We start from the raw sequence: 20,562 nt of genomic DNA on the forward strand, positions 1-20,562 counted from the left end.
CAATTTTCCAAAGTTGAGGCTTGACTCACAGGGCCCAAAATGTGTTCAGGACCAAGGCACCTCTGAGGTGGCTTCATTATAGGTGGAAAACACAAGGATGCTGAAGTAGTTTTGTGTCCTGCAACACAAAGGAGGAGATGGCGACCAAACCATGTTCAAGCACTGGCTTTGCTAGTGCTGCATGTCTTCCCTTGTAGCCTGAAACCAGGCCTGGATGTGTTTAAGGTGAAAAACAAACAATGCCTTTAGTGAATTTTCTTAAGAAGAATACAAGTAAATTCCCTAGAACCAAGCGACTCCCCACGCTCTCACCACTGGATTGATGTTTTTTTTCCCAATGGCTTCCAGCGTGCGGATGCCTGCCTGAAAGGCTGTGTGTAACGACAGTGAGGATGCAGGCAGGCTAATGGTCCTGCCATGAACAGTTCGCTTTGAACACTGCACACTGGTGCATCACTGGAGAAAGCTGGATCCATCCTAAAGACAGGGTTTCTGAGATGCTCAGCACGCTGATGACAGGGTGGAGAGGAACAACTCCCGAGAAGAGGCCAGAATTTGTTCTTAGAATTTACAAGTTTTATCCTACCTCTCATTTTCGCCTCTGCCTAAGGATACGTATACCCTCACTATCCCTGATACTAAAACTTTAAAAAACATTAAACAGGAAAGCATTAATTGATAGAGCTGCTGACAGAATGAACCATTTCCAGAGAGTTTTGTCTGAAGTCCAGCCGCTGAGGGCAGTAGGTCTGATTTCATTCTACCCTTGGATCATAGTTCTGCTTTGTGGCATTTCTCTGCTTGTTCCTCACCAGCCCCCAAGTCTTTGGTAAGTTCAAAGATGTTGATACCCAACAGACCATGAACCAGTAACACCCTAACAGCTTCGCTCCTTCTCAGCGTGTGGACTCCTTATGGCCTGCACAAGGTAGAAAGAGCCACAAGCTGCCTATTTGCCCCTGTCAGTTTGGGAGGTGTGGGAAGAAGAAAGGTATTTTGGGGCAGGCCACTGCAAACTGCTGAATCAAGATGGTTTTCTGGGAAAGCAAAAGGCATGCATTGCCCCAGAGGAAGGGAGAAGGTAATACGGTGAGGATAAGAACTGAGGTGGAGAGAATGTAGCACTGAAAACCTGCAGAAAAAAGGAAGAGAGGTGCAGAAAAAAGGAAGAGAGGTACAGAAAAGCAAAAGGAGAAGAACATAGAGGGCGCGGGGGTGGGAAGATGGGTGAACACGTTAGATGTGTCAGTACTGCTTTGCCCTTCAGCCAGCAAAACTGTGAGTGGAAGCTCAGCTGGAGCTGGAGCATCATCTCTAGAGGACGACTGACCAATTATTTAGGGGCTCAGTACCTTACTGGGCCCCCAGCCAGACCCAAACGTGCTGTCACCCACCGGTGTGCACACTGGCTTTGTGTGCACAAGGGAGGTGAAACTTGCCTGGCGATGGAGCGATTCGATTATGGCCCAGACATAACTGAGGGGATTCCTGACAGGTGGTCAAATACGAAGGAAAGGAGAGAAGAAAGCATGGGGCAGGCCCTGGCATGAGAGGTGACGCGGGCAGTGCACGAGATTTTGTACAGAGAGGAGGATGGAAGGATGCTTGAGGTAGGAAATGACTGCCACGATCTCCTGATGTGCTGCGAGTCCAGCCTGAAAACAGTACAAAATGTACAACCTTTGACTGCATACGGTCTTAGGTGGTTTTTCCGTTTTGACCCTTCCTCCCTTTTTAGGTGGTCCCTCTCATAACTTTCGAAAAGCTTCCTTTTAGGAGATGCTAACAGCAAAGCATTAAGAAGGAAAAAAAAAACAAAAATAAACCAACAACAACACAAAAAGAGAAAGCCAGCAGGACAAAACCAACACACAAAAATCCCCCAGCCCCCCTTCCTCTGCTCCCCCCAGAAAAAAACCCCAAACAAAACCACCTTTCTGTGGTTTCAAGTGGAAGATGTATTAGTTCGACTCTTATGAGAAAAATTAGCACAAGTAGTGGCCCCTTTGCATGAAGCGGTGGCCAGGCCCCTCCTTCCCCTCCGAGAGCAGGGCTCTTCTCAGTAATGAAGAGAAACTGCTTTCCAGGAAAGCGAAGGTACAGGGGCTGCCCAGAGCGGAGTGACCTAGGGCGGCTGCGGGGAGCCCTGCACCGCTGCTTGCAGGCTGCCAACCTCCGGCGCCGAGCCGGTGCGCTCCTGTACCGAGCGATATTGTGTGTCCCGGAGGGCTGGAGGGTGGGGAGCCACAGCCAGCTGTGCCAGGGGGCACCCCACACGCTACCGCCCATGCACCTTCGTTCCAGTCTACAACACCCTCTGCTGTTCTGGCTTTCCCCCATGTCATGGTTTGAGCGACACAGGATTAATTTATCTTTCAGTAATTTTAATTTTCAGTAAGGTCTCTTCTAATGCTTGGGGAAACCGCATTTTTAGAAGACTCTAGTGTCTGAATTTGTGAAAATATCTACTTTATAGCCAGCTATGGCATGTGGGTTTCAAGGTCTCAGTGTTTTCAAGCTGTGGGGATGAGGAGGAGTGAGACCCAGGTACTTGACCCAGGCTGGCCAACAGGATTATTTCATGCCATGAACGTCACATTCAATATAAATTAGAAAGGTTGCTGAGGAGTTTCTCTCTCCCTTGATGGCTGCGATCCTGAGAACTCCTTGCCCGGGTGCTGAACCCCCGAGCCCTTCCCTTCCTCCCAAAGCCTTAGCACTCGCAGTGTCAGACATTTGCTGTCCACTGCTGGCAGTGCACAGCTCCCTACCGATATAATTGGCTGAGTATAATCCTTGTAGATTTTATACTGGTATCAGGATCAATATTGGTTCTTTAGTATTATTAATGTTAATTATTTAGTCTTATTCTATTAAATCTGTTTATATTCCAACCCTCGAGTTTCCTTGTTTTTTCCCCGATCCCCCTTCCCGGGTGGGGAGGGGTCATTGGGTGATAGAATAATTGTCTAAATGACAATTTAGGCAATTGTTGTGGGTTCCTCAAACCATAACACCCCACAACCATGGCAGACACCATGCTCACGTGCTTTGGCCTGCCTGCCAGGCAAGGTGGTTTCCATCGGGAGGATGGGCGTCGCAGGGTGGCTGCAGTGGCTGCGGCACTGGGCAGAGGCAGGTCGGTGGGACGGAGGGATGCTTTGGCTGGTAGCTCTTCAGGCTGCCGTATCGAGGAAAGGGCTTCCCAGTGCAAAGCAGGGCAGGTGGGCACAAGCGGCTCCCTTCCCTACAATCACACAAGCCCAAAAAGCTGACATTAAAATGTACCCAATCTTCTGCTTCGGGTTTTTATAATATGCACAGTTATTTCTGTAAGGACACAAGTTTAGAAACTCCTTGTATGTTTATTATTGCCAAATTAAAAAAAAAAAAAATAAGAGGGGAAAAAAGGGAGGGCAGTTCTCACTCGTTGCCAGTGCAGTTATGGCTCCAAACATGTCCCTCATTCATTTGAAGGAGGAAGACCCAGCAGTCAGTGACCTTCTAGGTTTTCAAAGAAAGCACCAGGCTGCATAGCCTGGAAGGTATTTAGGTCAGATTTAAGCAGCCGCAGAGAAAACAAACAGCCTTTTATAACTGTATGGCAAACCGCTCCCTCGCCTCTGCATCTGGCCTATATGTCAAACACCCTAGAGCTGTAACAGAGGATGATCCAGGACAGGGGAAAGGAGGTACCAGCCCGCTGCACCAATGGACCCTGGCGAGACCTCCCTGGGCTCTGTGGCCCCATAAATCTGTGACCACCTCAGCTAACTCCTCCTAACGTTGCTGCCCACCAGACGCAGAGGGAGGAGCTCGGTTAAGGATTTCATTGTGCCCCTGAGGCTTATTGCTTCTCCCTGTTATCCCACATTTTCAGGACGTGTTCCTGGAGTGCTGTCCAAAAGTGGTGGACCTTTCCTGGAGCCTTGCACTCAGAATTATTCACCTGGATCATGTAGCCTCAGCCCTGCCCATGCTTCCCCAGATTTGTTCCCCCACACTGAGATGAAAGGTGATGCTGAACCCCACTCAGATGACAGGCACCAAGTTCTAACCTATACCCACACGCTTCAGTGGTTTCCCCAAAGCAAACAAAAACAGCCACAGAAGGCCACACTGAAGGAGTGTAGGGAGTGATCCAAGACACAGACCCCATTGCAGAAAGGTCCTAAGTCTAAGTCATTGCTGGACCTAGAAGCGGGGGCTTCCTCAGCTGAGGAAGCTGAGCCTCTAAACGAAGAACAACATAGAAGGCAAGAAGGGGTATAGCTATGGGCTATCATTTTGGGAGTGGTTGTAGCAGAAGCATTGCAGGCTGGTAGCATCTGACAGCGATTGCACTAGACTAATTTTCAGACTGGTTTGCTTTCCCGATGATTACAGGACAAAAGACTCTGTCACATTAATCATTGTTGCTTTGTTAAACGTCTTATCTTGATTCAAAAACTGCTGATGGTTGGGAAGCTGCCACCACCCTAAGTAAACTGCTCAAGTGCTTTACTACTTTCTCCATTTTAAAATGTATACCTCGTCTCTAGACTGCTCTTTCTTAGAATCATAGAATTGCTGAGGTTGGAAGGGACCTTTAAGATCATCAAGTCCAACCATTAACCTACCCTGACAAAAAACCACTTCTAAACCATGTCCCTAAGTACCACATCTACCCTTTTTTTAAACACCTCCAGGGATGGTGAATCCACCACCTCCCTGGGCAGCCTATTCCAATGTTTAATAACCCTTTCAGTGAAAAAATGTTTTATAATATGCAATCTAAACCTCCCCTGACGTAACTTGAACCCGTTTCCTCTTGTCCTATCACTTGTCACCAGGGAGAAGAGGTCAGCCCTCATCTCTCTACAGCCTCTTTTCAGGTAGTTGTAGAGAGTGATAAGGTCTCCCCTCAGCCTCCTGTACTCCAGGCTAAACACCACCAGCTCCCTCAGTTGTGCCATTGTTGGCACATTTGGCACATTTCTTGTACCATTGTTGGGCAGAGCAGCTAGTAGAGGAGCAAAGATTTAATCCTACATAAGTATATTTAGGTTTTGATCATATCATTCCTAAGCTCTCCTCTTCCATAAGATGTCTTCATACCCCTTAACAGTCCTTAGAGCTCTTGCAGGAAGCCTCTACAACTTGTTAACTTCCTCTTTGAATTGTAGATGTCAAAACTGGAAATTCTTTGACATCAGTAATCACATCCAGGGAATTAGCAGACGCAATATAATCTCATTACACCTGCTCCACATTCCCTGCCTATACATCCGAAGATGGAATTAGCCTTTCTGACTGCAGCGTTGTGCTGGGAGCTCACATTCAGCTGCTCCTACATCGTGAGTCAAGCCTTTGCCGGAGTCATTTCTTCCACAGACAGAGCTGCCAGACAAGAAGTGTGGCTCACGTTAAGTAACTTAACCATTGGTCCGTTTCAAAAACACACGTTATGCGCTTGTACCAACTTTAACATTTTGACACTTGCTAACTAGTCAATTTGCAGTTCAATTACTGCAAAATTTGTTAATTTGGTATCATTCCAGTTTTTTAAAAATCAAAACACAATGTAAGACTGTATCACATTCCTTGCTGGAGCCATATTATGTCAACAGTTTTTACCTCTATCAGCCAAATCCAAAACCCAAACCTATAATTTACATCTCCCAAGTTACCAGCTCAGTTTTATGGATTCTTTTGCATAAACAGATGAGACTTGGCATTTACTAGAACTCTTCCCTTGTTTTTAAATCATCCTTGTATGTGTCGTTTCCTTATTCTGTCTGAGGTCAATAAGGAGCTGGTAGGCCTGTAATTACAAGTGTCAGATTACTTCTGGTTTTCACTATTATTTTGTCTCAGCCTATGGGGAATCTGCCAGATTTTCAAAGTGAAGGAAGGTTAAGTCTAGACAAGAGCTGGGGAGAAACTCCTCTCCTTCCCCTGCTACTTCTCAATTAAATACATTAAAATAGGTGCTTACTCCAACAGCATGTATGGATTTTGTAGAAAGCTGGAGAGTAGCTTGCCTCGCTAGTTAACCAAAACAGGCCCAGGGGATGGGAACCAGCAGAGACTCCTGAATCTGTCCAAAATAGAAAATGCTTTCTGATTAAGGAGGAAATGGAAAGCTGAGACAGGAAAGAGTTTATTTGTATGATGGGTGTTCATATATAATTTATATGCAATAAATGTTTCTAGCTATTTCATTAGTTGCAAATAAAGTGATACAAATGGGCACCACTTGCAGCTGATGCATGGTGTGTGCCTGGGGCTGCTTCCAGCTGAATGGCGGTGGTTCACGTGGGGATGATTTAACATTCCTGCAGCCCCACTATCCAAATTATGCTGCAGGTTAATCCCTGGAGCAGATGCACGCCACTTTTTCAACCATTCATAGCTTGCCTTGTTAACTTAAACCTCCAAAGATTTCCATTTAACCTATCACATTGGCCCCAGAGTGTGGTGGGTAAAGAGCCGGCATCTATTTGTCTCTCCCACCTTCTGCAGGGCTGGAGAGCTCTGGGACAAGGAGCACAACAGGCACGTGCCTGGAGCAAAGGGAGAGAAACCAACTTCAGCCATCACAGCATTTTTTGAGCTTAGTATGTCAGCAGCTATTTCAGGCATCAGATGCTCATTCACATCAGTGAAATTCAACAGGAAATTAGGGAAAACCAAAAGAAAAGTACACCACATGAGGTACTTGGATGGGTCTGCAGCTGTTGAGCAGTGCCTGGGATGGCAAGACCTCTCAGGCTGCAGGACATTCACATCCTACCTCAACTCTTCCCACATGGGCAGCTCATTTAAACCCTTGTGACTCCCTGAGACCATCCCCAAGGCAAGCAAGGTTTGTGGATGGAGCTCAAAGGAGGGAGATATCCAATAGGAAATGTCCGCAGAGTGGAGATCCTGGTGGTTCATCCCCAATGGGGACCCATGCTCTGGGGAGGTGGGGGTTCCCTGTGGTCATTAAGTGCCTGTCTGCTCCTGCCAACCCCACTGTGGGCTGCCCAAGCAGTGCCCACACCCAACACCAACAGCTCTGCACTCACCAGATTTCCCATGTCTGCTTGCAGGGATCCTTCCCCTGCTCTGGGCTGCTGGAGCAGGGAAGGACCTGGTCCCTGTCCCAGAGCAGGAACTGCTCTGCAGGCCCCAACAGCACCCCAGACCTGCCTGCTGCCCACAAACCCAAAGCCTGGGAGGCAGCATGCTGCGGCTGGTTATGGGATACATTTTGCCCTGTGATCACTTTTATTTTCCTCTCCACTGTAGATTGCAGCATATGCTCAAAATGTGGGGCTCTATATAGAAGTATATCCTCTATATATCCTCTGGAAGAAATCAGTTAAGCTAGCAATGGCATGCTTTTTCACTTGTACAACTGCACAAGAGAGTTTGGGGTACAGGGGTATTACTAATAAATCACCATAAATAGATCAATATGTCAGTATTTCAGTGCTTGAATCCAACTAGCTATGGGGAATTTGTCCCTCGGTAGCAATCAATCTGCTGTACTTAAAGTTTCCTCACCAGATCTACAGCTAGCACAAACTGATCAATGCTGTTCCAAGTCAGCAGAGCATAACAGCTTTGCATGTCCCAGTGTTCACCATTGCAAGTCTCCTCCTCCTTTGCAAGGACACAGGGGTTAAATTATCCTTTGCCAAGTACCTGGGATATCTCTAACATCCCAGTTCTTAAGCAGCCTTTCTTACCACCAGGCCAGTGCAGCCCAGCCAACACCCCAGCACCTTGCCAAGTGGAGTCTAATTTAGTCCTCCACAGGCAGCAATCCACTGCGCTACTCTGCAGCATTTCTTAGAAGTAGATGCAGCAAAATTAATTTTGTGAGCCATCCAGATTTTGTCATGGGTCCTGCATAGGGCCCTCCTCCTGGGGGGTGGTTTACCAGGCAGGGTGTGGAGAGATATGCAGTCTCGTAAGATGCTGGGCTTTCAGAGGGGTAAGTAGCGTTGTTAGAGAAGACATGAGGGACCTGGAGAAGATTTCCACCATCTGTCTTTGGCTTATAGGATGACAGTCCTGCTGCTGAGGGAGGGTCTGGGGCTCTATCCCAGTGCAACCTTCTCCATTTGGAGCTCTCTCCCACATCACCCATCGCTGGTGATTTCTGTGAGAAATTTTTCCTTTCCATGAGGTCCCTGCTGATGGAGCCTCCTACCAGAAGTGATGTGGGACGCAAGTCACAAGAGTCAGAATTCACTCAAGGACGCATCCTTCTCACCCAAGACCCACAGGTCATTTGTGTTACCCAAAGCAAAGAGAGCCCAGATCCTACTGGCTGCTGGACTGGGGGAGAGGGTCCAAGACCTGTAAGTGGTGATACACATACTACCAGGGAAAGCCTTTACAGTGAGATCCCAGGGTTATCCCAAACAAGGCTTGTGCCTGAAAACTGGTATTAAGAAGAGGTCAGGGTTGCCAGATAAATTTGGTAACTACCACCTATCTACAACCTCTGCCCAGAGCTCTAGGCTGTTGACAAGCTCCCTGGGACAAGCTCTCAGCATGTAATGCTCAGAGGATGTTGCTTGTGGGTACAAGTTCTGAGAGGTGAAGTTCCCCATGCCCTAGGGCCATGTGGCAGCCAAGGCCTGAGGACCCTGGAATGATACCCTGTACTATACTTGCATGGCTGGCTGGACAATGCCACCACCTTTGATGGGTTCATTCCACTGGTCCCCAGAGGTGGGTCTGGCTTGCAAGGATGGGCTATGTCATGCATCAGGTCTGCATGCCTGATGCTCTCTCCTTTTCAGTTTGCAGTTAAGTGGCAATGGATTTTCCTGGCCATGGCCTATTGTCCCACCAATGTGCAAGGGATCCACATTACTCCTGCTCCTGACACAGGGTCCTCTTTCTCAAAAGCCACGCCATAGACATAACTGCAATTCCAGCATCCCCTGCCTAACAATTACACTGTTTTCTGGTGGCTTGTCATGAAGAAATCCCAGCAATTCACAGGAAGACCCTGCCCTCCATAACAGCAGCAGCAATTGATTGTTGAGTGCATTTTACAAATCTGTGTTCTACCAAAAAAAAAAAAGGCTGTCTTTTGCTTTTCATCTTTTGTATCAGACACCCACCTCTGGCAGTTGTAGGAAAGAAGCTGTAGATGGTACTGCGGCCTCTCTCCCTCTGCGTGGTTCCCCACTGCTTGTGGTCTGCTTTCCTGCTCCTCCTTCATGGAAGCCTAAGAAAAAGCAATACACTGGACTTTCCAAACCTATAAGAATTCATGTTCTGATTTCCTTTCTAATGGCCTACCTGGAGGGGAGGTTGTGAGCTGCATAGTGCTCTCATTTCTTCTCTGTGATGGGTCCCCAAGGTTACCTTTCAACTGCTGTGGTGCAGAGACTATCTTGCCAGGATGAGTTTGAACTAGGCAGGAGAAACGGGGCTATAAGCTTCTACGCTGGTTTCTTTCAAGCTTGCAGGCTGTTCTGAAAATGTATTGTGTAATTTAGGAGACGGATGTGCTGAACTGAGCAGAGTTTTCAATTACCAATATAAAAATGACTCCCTAAGAACAGACATTCATTCTGTTCTCTCCAACTGTTCCAGCAAGGCGTCCCACTGCTTGCAGCAACGTTTGACTTTGCTTCATCTGACTGCTGAGTCCTTGACTGAAGGGGAATGGTTGTGGTCTGTATTAGGCCTGGTATACCCTGACTGCTGGAGGGAATGCGAGGCACCAGCAAGCACCCAGGCATTGACTTTCTCGAAGCCTAGTCTATACAGCCACCCCCTTTCTGGGCAACTAACGAGGAAAACTGTGTAGAAACCTCTCTGGCTGAGAGGGGTCTGTTTTTGCAGAGGAGGAGTGGAGCGACTGAGGCAGTGCTGTCTACTGCTGCAGCTTGGCCCCGCAGTAGAGTCAGTTCACTGCAATGGGTCACAGTATGGGAGAGTAACTTTCACCCCTGGAGCAACGCGATTCCAGCAAGTGCTGGAGTTCAGAAGAGTTTCTCCATCAGAGAGCGACAGAAGTTCAGCGCTGGTGTCAAGCACTGAGCCTGTTTGATGTCGCTGCGATGCTCCTGGGTCACAGTTAAAACATCTCACACTGTGACGCTGCAGTGCAGGCGGTTTCCATTATCAGTAGTGTGTCTTCTGGAGGTAGACAGGGACACAGCCGTACCTCCATGACTGCGACTCCTCACAGGTCCCCATCATGCCCAGCAGGATGATCACAGCTTCAGACCCCATGGACATCATTAACTCCTCTTTACTCTTACAGAGCCCCATCTGAACACAGGCGCCGTGCAGAGAAGGACTGACAGAACCATCCACCCATCCTAACAGCTTGTGGGGCTCTGCACAAGCCACTGGCTACCTCCCCACAGCTTCTCCCTGCCCCGGGCACCCAGAGGAGAGCTTGCAAGAGCTGGGTCGGACCAAAGGCTCCAGGACCAGCTGGAAGAGGTGGAGGCTGCCATGGTTTTACCTGTTTGCTCAGGTGAGAGGCTTCAGGGTCTGGAGAAGGGGGCAGGCTGGGTTGCTGTGACTGGGGAAAGAGCCAGGCCAGGAGGAAAGCAAGAGGGAGCAGTGCTGGGGAGGGCTGTGCGTTTGCCAGGATGGTCCCTCGCTGCAGGGCCAAGGGTGGGAATGGTGGGGAACCGTCAAGTCGTCGCCAGGCAGGGGGGAGGCCGCGCTGCCGTGCCACCACCCGCCCGCCACCCCGTTTCCCAGCTGGACCCCCGGAGCCGTGAGGTGCTGAGGGAAGACAAAGATGGCGGCATCACGCCCCCCGCTCCCCACCATCGCCTCCCTCGGGCCGTGGCAGCCCCGGGCCGGCGGAGCGGCAGGAGGCGGAGGCCCGGGGCGCCCCGGGAGGCGGGGAGCAGGGCGGTGCAGCCGGCCCGGCCCGCCCCGCCGCCGGGCAGCGTCCTCCTGCTGCGGCCTTGCTCTGCCGTCCCGGCCAGACAGAGCGGTAGGAGGGGGCCGGGGCGCGGCGTGCGGGCGGCGCGGGGAGCAGGGCCGGGGCGGCCGCGGGCCTCAGTGGGCCGCTCTCGTCGCCGGACAAGGGTCGGTCCCCGGGCAAACCCTCCTCCGGGGCCGGGAGCAGGTGTCTCAGCGCGCCCTGAGGCGGAAGACCCGGGTGCAGCGGCCCTTTCTGCCTGCCCGAGGAGGCCCCCACCCCGGAACCGGGAGGGTACCCCCGGGGCCGGAGCCCCACTGGGCCCTGGCATGGCGGGCCCAGGGAGGGCAAACAGGCTCTGCCGGGAGCCCAGGTCGTCAGGCAGGTCCGTGAGGAAGGGGCAGGTCCATGGTCACGCCAGGAAGTCAGTGCAGGGTTGCCAGGATCAGGCCCGGTGAGGGCAGCCGGGGACAGACAGAGTGAGGTCAGCAGCCAGGCACATGATCCCCAAGGTTATGGCATCGCTGATGGAGAGCAACACACCTGGTCCTGGGCTGAGCTTAAATAGGCTCATGGGCAGGAGGGAAAGATGTAGGGGAGGCCCCAGGTGTGGCTGAGTGGGACCATTAGGGCCTTTAAGTGCTCTCAGGGCCCTGACAGCAGCCTTTCCTCTCAGCCCACCCCCGCTGTCCTCACACCTTACAGAGGTATGGGCTCAGGAGGGACTTGCTGTAGAGTGATTTAATTGCTGTGGGGTCTCAGGGGGATATTTAAGGGAGCAGAGACCCGAGACAAGTCATTGGGAAGGGGATATGGCATGAGAGAGCTGGGAATAGTTGGGCTGCCCGTGAGGGGCCCCAGGGGTCAGAAGGGCTTGGGGGTAAAGGGGAGATATTCAGACCATCCCTGGAGATCCCCAAAGGCTGGGTAGTACTGGGGGGTTCACTCGGGAGCCTGGGCTTGACTAAAGGTCATACGTAAGCTCAGTGATTGCCAGGGAGATTGGCAGGGATGAGACAGGCTGGAGGTGGGGCAGCAGGTTATGGACCTGTATCCCATGCAGGGTCCCTGTCCCTGAGGGGTGCACGGGAGGGTGACAGCAGTGACCTGCTGTGTGGCATGTAGCCAGCTGCTCTCTCAAAGGTGCCGACTGGTGGTGTGAAAGAGGAGAAGCACCAAGGTAAAAGAGGAGAAGGTGGTAACAGTCTGATAGTGGAGGCAGCATCCTTATTCTCAAAATAGTCTTTTTGGTCCAGGACAGGTGTCTGGCTTACTGCAGCTAGCTGGGGGAATTCTGCATGGTTCCCTCTTGTCAGATCTGCGCCTGCTGGTCGGATTGCAGCTGCTGCGGAGACACAGAGAGGAGGCTTTCTCCTCCTGCGTAGGGAAAGCTTGTTTCTTCCTAGGAGCTTCGCTAGTACGTGCTGGGAGAAGGATTCCCCAAACAGGCAGGCAGGGATGGCAGCTTGGGATGTTGAATGGGGAGCTATAAATCAGCAAGCTGCTAATTAAGACCACAGGAGGCTGGTGAGTTACTAAAGACCTGTATTACTCTTTTCAGAGCTCTGGGCCATTAACAAGATCCCTGGGACCTACTCCGAGCACGTGGCTCTCCAGGGACATCACTTGTGAGCACTTTATTTTGGGCATGTTCTCAGAGTTGAAGTTCCCTGTGCCCTGGGGCCACGTGGCAGCCAAGGCCTGGGGACCCTCAGATGGACACCCTGTGCTGTGCTTGCATGGCTGGCTGGACAACGCCAACACCTTTGACAAACTCATTCCACTGCTCCCCAGAGGTAGGCCTGGCTCATCAGGTTGATTCTGGTTGCGTTGCAGGGCTGCGTATCTGATACTCTCTCCCTTTCAGATTGCTATTATGTGGCAATGGATTTTTCTGGCCATGGCTTGTCATCCCACAGACCTGCAGGCTCCCCCTACCATTTTCTGGATTACGTGACTGATGTGCGCCGGGTGGCAGCAGGTGGGTAGTTGAAGGAACCCTTGAGGGGATATTTGTGCAGGGGCTGCTATATTGCTCCTTGGAAGAAGCAGGCAGTATTTACTGCCAGGAGAGGGGTCAGTTCCCTCTGCTTCTCCCCAGCCTGATGTTAGCTGGTGCTTTGTGACCGTAGGCTGAATAAACATCCCTCTTTCTCACTATTTTGTGAGAGGAAGAAACAGGAAGCCCTGGGAAGCAAGTGTTTCTATGCTAAAAAGCAGTAGTGGCAAAATGGTGGATGCAACTCAATAGTTCTGCCAGACTTCATGTTTTGTAAGCAGGCAGTGACCTCTAACCAGTGTTAGGTGTAAGTGGGAGATTCTTCTGGTTCTCCCTCATGACAGCTTGCTGTTTGCTTTAGTTTCACACAAAGAAGTCTGAATGCCAAGGTTTCTTGGGCTCCTAATAACTCCTGAACTAACTGCCCATCCGTATGCTGATCTTGGCGAAGGCTGTGGCAGGTGCAGTTTTGCATCCCTCATTCAGTATATAAAGAGCCTCTAGAAGTTCTTTGACGTGCCAGAGAGTAAAATACATCTTTCAGTGAAGTATATTTCAGATGGGTAGCACTGATGAAGCAGTATTTTCCCATAAGCATTTCAGAGTGCCCTAAAAATGGACTGAAGAGCCTGATGTGCTAAATGTTGCGGAGAGCTTTCACTTGTAATAATCATACTTTCCTGAAGGCAGTGGACGTGGCTCTGTGTCCTCATGGCTCTTATGAAACGCCTTGCAGCAGGATGCTCTGTCAAGGTCTCTCTCTTCCAGCAGATGCTGCCCGGTCAGGCTCCTCTGCTTCTTGCCAGTCTTGTGTTTGGCAATGAATGGGAATTTGCTGTAGTTTGCAATACAGAGAGAGCTTGAGAGCTGCGTGACTTAACTACCAAGGATGTGAGGTGGTGGATGCTCTTTTTCTTTAAAACTGGTGTACTTATCCACCTCGTTTCTGGATTAGAAAGTAAATTAAGCAGTGCAAAAGCCCTCCTGGGAGAGGGGGCGCATGTTGGTGGAGAAGCAGCAAGATGCTGCTGCTGTGGTTTCTAATGCAGCACTGTCTGTTTTTGTCTGTTGCCACTTAGCCTTGCAGTGGAGACGGTTCACCCTGATGGGTCACAGTATGGGTAAGTGACTCTTGTCCTTGTAAGCTGTGAGATTCTGAAAATAGGAGTAGATAATTAACTTACAAGACACGCTGCTGGGAGCTGGGTTGGAATATTTATTATATTGTGTCAAGTACCAGGTTCCTGCATGAGTGATAAAAAAATCTGTGCCCTTTTTTGAAATGTCTCTGCTTTCACGACCCTGTAGTACAAACAGTGGTAACTCTTGCTGTGGGCCTTTCCCCCACCACCAGGAAGAAACAGTGATGGGCAAAGAGGGGTGGTCTGCAGCAGGAGAACTTGCAGCAGGCCTTCCTGCCTAGTCCCCAAAAGGTCACAAAGCCTGGGGAGAGCAGGGCCTTTCCCGGTGGGTCATGGAGCTTGCTGAGGGAACCAGACTCCAGGCGCTATCCCTTTATGCATGGGATGCTTTGCCACGATGTGGGTTTTGCTCCCCAGGCCCGCTGTGGCCACAGCTCAGTACCTGCACACTGTACTAACTAGTAACTCCTCCCTGGTCTTCGCTGTCTGAAAGGGAGAGAGGGAGGCACAGGATGAGGAGTCCAGCTGGCCAATAGCCCTGCTCTCTGCCTGCTGAAAAAGCTTTACTCTGTAGCTGGGTCTTTGTCCCTTGGTACAACATGCATTTGTGCTTCTAAGGCAGCTCCTGCTGTGGTGGAGTTTCTGTGACCAAGGGATGTCCAGTGCATAACTGAGCACACTTCTTCCCTTTGCAGGTGGGGCTGTAGCAGGAATGGTGAGTAAAGCATCTTTTCTTCTTGGGGGTTTGTGATTTCTGCAGCTGGAACAACAAATGTGAGAGGAATGAAGGGACAGACTGTTAGGGACTTGGATCTCAGGGGAGGAGAGGCCCTGCCCTGCCCCCCTCTCCAGTGTAGCAGGATGAAAACATCACTCAATGCTCAGCTTTTCTCTTATTGTTTCATCTCTTCTCAGTTCTGTTTCCTTTATCCTGAGATGGTGGACAAGCTGATCCTGCTGGAAAATCTTGGCTTTCTGCTAGCTCCAGAGGTTAGATTTCATGTGTCCTTCCCCTCCCTTTTCAAAATAAAGAATAAGTGGGTTTTTTTCTTTCCTTCATTCGTTCAGAGAAAGCACTGATGTGACCAGTTTCTGGCGGGTCAGACAAGTCTCAGTGCTCTTCCTTTTGGCAGACACAGATCTGCTCATTGTTGCGTGGACTGAGGTCCCTACTTAGGGTGGCCCTTGGGGGACACTTGGTAGTGCTTCGCATCCTGCGGTCCCTTAGCACCTGAATTCACTTGTCTGTGGCAGGCCCTTATACAAAGGGAACTGGAACTTCTGTCCAAGCAACTGCCAGCCGAGGTTTCCTTTTACCCACAGCTTGTTGGGTGACCTGGGTGCCAGGCTGGTGGATTTCTTTTTCTGTTCCTGACAGGACACAAAGCTACATATCCAACCTGCCATCATCGCTACCAGATCCTGGGGCTTTGGTTGGCAGAAGTAGGACAGAAGCCCAGCGTCAGAGAGACAAAAGATACCAGATTTCCCTTGTTCTTTTGGACAGTTGTCCTCAACTCAAAAGTGAGGTAGAAAGAATTGCAGGGGTAAAAAGGTAGTAAGTTCTTTACAGCAGTGCTTAGCTTTCTGTTACTGTGAGTTGCCCAGAGAAGTTGTGGATGCCTCATCCTTGTAAGTATTCAAAGACCAGGCTGGATAAGGCTGAGCAACCTGATCTAGTGGAAGGTGTCCCTGCCAAGAGCAGGGGGGTTGGAACAAGATGATCTTAAGGTCCCTTCAGGATTCTATGATTCTGTTCCTACCTTGCTTTTTAAGTATTGCTGTTCCCTTTTCTTCAGAACTGGCCATTTTTAACATGACATCCGTAACTGCTTCTGAGGGATGCTGAATGGTGAAATACCCTCTTCTACCCTCTGATAAGGTGTAAAACGATTCAGAAGAGAGGTTACTCCTGTTCCTTGCCTCTTTTTGTTTCAGGACACTGAGGCATGGCTGAAATCAAAACGGATGGTGATCGACAGATTACTAAGTTTAGAGGCAAAGCAGCAAACTCCCAAAGCACATAGCCCCGAAGCAGCATTGCAGAGGTGGGTTCCCATCTGTCCTCTTATTTTGCTGTCTACCGTCACCTTCAACAGAGTTACAGCTACTTGGACCAGAAGGGCAAACTGTCCCTGTACTTCCCTTTCAAATCCTTCTCTGGAATTTCAGCAAGACCTTTCGCTTCTGCTGCCAGAAGCTGCTGCTTCTTCTTGCTCTTTTCTGAAGCAGCCTGAGAGCTCCCTGTCACCTTGTCATGCCATTGTCACTTCGCTTCCTCCCTTTTCCAGCAGAACAATCTCTCTGCCATGTCTCCCCCAGGCTTTTAGAAGCAAACAGACATCTGACAGCAGAGGGTGGGGCAATCCTACTGCAGCGAGGAGCAACTGAGACACCCGCTGGTAAGGGGCTGCTTGGAGACAGGGCTCGTCACAGTGCTGGGCCAAGGCTGGGTGTGGGAAGGGAGCGGTGCCAACGGCCATTGTCTTCCACAGGGTACAGGGTGCTCTAGCTACAAGTTTATGCATCTTGAATGGGATTAATTAGGTCTGGAGGCAGAAGAAATCAAAATCTTCATGGCTGAAGAAATCAAAAAAAGGGAAAAATCTGAATTAATCCTATTCCTCTCATCTCATGAAGTCTTGGGCAGACCCCAAAGGTGAGGAGAAGGAGAGCAACTCCTGCTCCTGAGAGACATGAAAACCTTCTCTTATTTCTTTCATTCCAGGGCTGGTGTATAACAGAGACATGAGAGCCCGTACGGTGAGCATTGCTCTTCTGATGTGCCCCCTGCCCAGAGAACTTCTGAGCCCAGAGAACTCAAGAGATACTGGAGGCCCACTCACTGAGCCCAGGCCCTGCTTCCACCCCACTGTTTACTTTCTGCTTCCCTAATTCCCACATCTCTTTTGAATGTTGCTGTTAAAAGAGCCTGCACTCGATCATTAACTGACTCAGCTTACAGAGTCACTGGAAAATGTTACAGATTTTTTTTTAGCAGTTCCTCTGCCCCAGGGCCTCCTGGACACATTTTCCTGCCATTATAACTCTCCGGGCAGTAGGTGGATGGATGCTTTAGGTCTGCTTCTTCGTCAGGTCACTCAGCATATGAAGGGGAGAGTGTGGAGCAAAGTTCTTGTGTTTGATATTTTTATAGCTCTGTGCTAGTTTTGAGCAAGTAGGGCCTCCTCTACCTGTGCTACTGCCAGACTATGAAAGCCAGAGTAGCATACTGTCTCCTTTTTAGTAAGAGGATTTTAAAGCTTTTCTCTGCTATGAGATCATTCCCATATGTGCTGCATCCCAGCAGGCAGCCTTGTTGGCAGCCCTGAAACGCAGCTGGACAGAAGGAGGCTTTGCGGAGCCAGCTACTCTTGTGCACAGCCTGGCCGCCTGTCATGTCCCAGCTCGGCAGCTTCGGGGCCACAGACGCTTCTGCCTTCAGAGCAACTAGCGTGACAGGGGTCAGGGACACCCTCTGCCCCCAGCTGCTGTCCCTGACCTTTGGCGCTCTCTCTGTCTTTGCACCTGCAGCAGAGTCGAGAGTCCTTCACAGTGGAGCAGTGCGTGAAGCTCCTGCAGAAGATTCAGGACCGTGTTCTCATCATTGTGTGAGTGAGGCACAAGCCAAACCAACCCTCACTGCCTCCCTGCAGCACATGTGAAAAGCATTTCCCCATTCCCCACCACTGCCCTGGGCTGGGCAGGCTCCTGGAGCAGGCAGAGAGCCACTGGCACATCCTCCTCCCGGCTTGGCACTGCATTTTTGGGCTATGCCTCCCTGGTGCAAGGGTGTCTGAGGAAATGCCCAACTGCCCTGTCCTCCCCACGCTGCTGTCCCATGACTTTTTGTCCCTTGGCGCTACAGCAAGGGACCATCCTGGCAAACGCACAACCCTCCACAGCACCGCTCCCTCTTGCTTTCCTCCTGGCCTGGCTCTTCCCCCAGTCACAGCAACCCAGCCTGCCCCCTTCTCCAGACCCTGAAGCCTCTCACCTGAGCAAACAGGTGAAACCATGGCAGCCTCCACCTCCTGGAGCCCCTGGCCAGCATGGAGTGGGGAGAGGGACAGAGGGGAGATGCAGAAGCTGGCTGGCTGGAAAAAGTTAAGACCAAAAGACAGGGTGGGTGCAGGGAGTGATGTACTCTGACCAATTAAGGAGCCACCTTGGGGGGATAATATTTAACTTGTCTTCACTCTGATATTACTAGGCAGTCACCCAAGATTTTAAACAGATAGTTTGATACAAAATGGCTGCTTGGCCAAGCTGTGAGGTGCTCCTCTGGGTACCAGCTATGACCCTGTAACCCTGCTGTTTATGAGCAGCCTGGAAAGAGCAGTTGGGTCTGTCCCCCCACTGTTTTGGGGACACTGCTTCTGCCCAGGACAGCAGCAAAGACAAAGTCATACCATGTGCTGTACTGAGCCTTGCTGTTGCTTTTCAGAGCACAAGATGGACTCTTGGTACCGCACAAGCTACACAGCAGAAATCACTTTGTGAAAGCCCTAAGGGAGGCATTTGAGTCTACCCTCAAAGAGGTGAGAGCAAACTCCATCCTTGCATCTCCACTCTACATGCCACCAACCTGAGCGCAGCATCTGGGAAGCAGCTTACCTTGGTGGACACCCCCACTAGGTGATCTCTCCTCAATGGTACAGCCCTCACACCAGGGGAAGCCAACTTTACCCCTGCTGCCACAGTCCCAAGTCAGTACTGGCCTCTGGACCCAGCTCTTCCCTAGTCCTCTCATCCCTGTCCTGCCTCACCCCCACCACGCGAGTGCCACACAACAAGCACAGCTTACCTGAGGGAACACTTCCCTGGTCCACATCTTCTTGTGTCCTCTTCCTCCAGCACATCCAGCTAGTAGAGGTACCTGGAAGTCATTTTGTGCACCTGAACGAGCCCGAGGCGGTGTCTGGGATCATCAGCAACTTCCTGACAGCGCAGAACACCAGAGCCAGGCTCTAGGAAGAAGGGTCACTGCTGCAGCAATCCAGGAGAACAGGGACCTAAAAAGCAGGCTCTGGAGGAATTGTCACCATTCCTGCCTCACATCCAACATCAGTTTTGTTATATCCTTCTGTAAGCTTAGCTCACTGCAGGGTGGAAGCAGGTCTGATAGGGGTTCCCTGGAGGAGAGCTCAGCAAAATATCTCAGCTGTCAAAGCGAAAAGGAATCCTTCCTCCACTCCCAGCTCTGTGAGTACAGGGATAAGAGGCCCAGAGCGGCCTTCCCCTTGCTTGGTCCTAAATTGCACCCTGAAATGCAGGAGCAGCCTCTGTGGGAGCAGCAGCAGCACCAGCTGTAGCATTGCAGGAGGCTCATCTCACCTCCTCCCTGAGGATGGTGTAACCAGTCTCCTCCCAGGGTTAGACCTACTGAAAAAAAAAAACAGGAAAGCATTCTGCTTCTCTGCTTACTTCCACAGGTGCCTGAGCTCAGAGGGCCTCAGTGTCTCTGTTGTACTGTGAGAGCTGCTGCTTGTTTAAAAAGTCAGCTTAAATAAGAGCTCACCTGGGCACAGAAGGCCATTTTAATGAACTCCTAGGGAATGAGTCACTAATCCTCTTGCTGAAGCAGCTGGGAGAACTACTAATAATGGAAAAGTTGGCAGAGATGATTTCTGTCCTTCTAAATAAAGATTAATCTCCCAGTGTTAAGTCTGTCTTCTTGACTGTATAGGAGAACGAACCTCCTTTCTTTTGGGATGCTCACCCAAGCAGATAAAACACCAGTCTTAGGAGGCAGGGATTTTTACATGCATTCTGCTCTAGATAACGGCATATTAATGATCCATCTGCCTCCTAGTTAAATTAATGCAAAAAGCCAAATAAAGCAAGCAGGCCTGGCAGTCTCCCCATGCAAGGGAAACTGCATTTGCAGTGGATTTTCTAGGGGAGGGTAGATCCATTTTAACCCAGCTCTGTGGAATTTACCAGTGTTTCCACCTTACGTTCATGGTCACATCCGTATTGAGGCTGCAGGATGTAAAATAAATGTCTAGAAGCCTGTGGGTGGGTGGTTTGCAGCCGCTTTCTGATTAGAGTGCAGTAGGGTGAACAATCACCACGTCCAAGGCTGCAGAAACATTATATGGGCAGTATGAAAGTATTGCCCCGCACCTGGATGTGCCTGTTGCCACCCTTACCTGCCTCCTGTGGGCTGGTGACAGGCTAAGTGGGAATGGGCCTTGGCTAGAGTCTGGTTTCTCCCTGCAAAGCCAGGCGGCCATCTCACCTTGTTCTAGTGACGGTGCGGAACAGCCGAAGTTCCTACATCTCTGGCTGTAGAAGTCCATGCACAGCTGGAAAACTGGGCACCTCCACACCTGGCTGAGAGGAAAACACCGAGGGAAGGGGTAGGGCTCTGTATCACACCATTGATCTTTGCTCATGACAACAGGTCTGGGAACTTCCCAGTTGGGCATTTCCCAAGGTAACTTCCCTCCTCCTCTTACTCACCCCCAGATAACATGTGCTAAGGAGCACAGGCATACAAGCCATGACTTTAATCACCAACCCAGCACACA

General features: G+C 50.4%; 1 protein-coding gene across 2 annotated transcripts; it reads left to right on the plus strand.

The window, feature by feature from the left end:
* Positions 1–10,841: 10,841 nt before the first annotated feature.
* SERHL2 (serine hydrolase like 2) lies at positions 10,842–20,006 on the plus strand. Of its 2 annotated transcripts, none has more exons than XM_054196924.1 (12): positions 10,842–10,957; positions 12,447–12,681; positions 12,753–12,866; positions 13,964–14,005; positions 14,722–14,741; positions 14,942–15,016; positions 15,965–16,074; positions 16,349–16,428; positions 16,755–16,789; positions 17,561–17,637; positions 18,474–18,567; positions 18,884–20,005. In XM_054196924.1, exons 2-12 carry the CDS (start codon positions 12,534–12,536, stop codon positions 18,998–19,000), a joined length of 912 nt encoding a protein of 303 aa, XP_054052899.1. In that variant the 5' UTR covers positions 10,842–10,957; positions 12,447–12,533; the 3' UTR covers positions 19,001–20,005. The 2 variants fall into 2 exon arrangements, with proteins under 2 accessions (XP_054052899.1, XP_054052890.1); XM_054196915.1 differs by lacking the exon at positions 10,842–10,957 and adding an exon at positions 11,020–11,270 and having other exon boundaries at positions 18,884–20,006.
* Positions 20,007–20,562: the final 556 nt, after the last annotated feature.

Source organism: Rissa tridactyla, chromosome 1 (assembly GCF_028500815.1).
Source record: "Rissa tridactyla isolate bRisTri1 chromosome 1, bRisTri1.patW.cur.20221130, whole genome shotgun sequence".
In the NCBI taxonomy this organism is placed as follows: domain Eukaryota; kingdom Metazoa; phylum Chordata; class Aves; order Charadriiformes; family Laridae; genus Rissa; species Rissa tridactyla.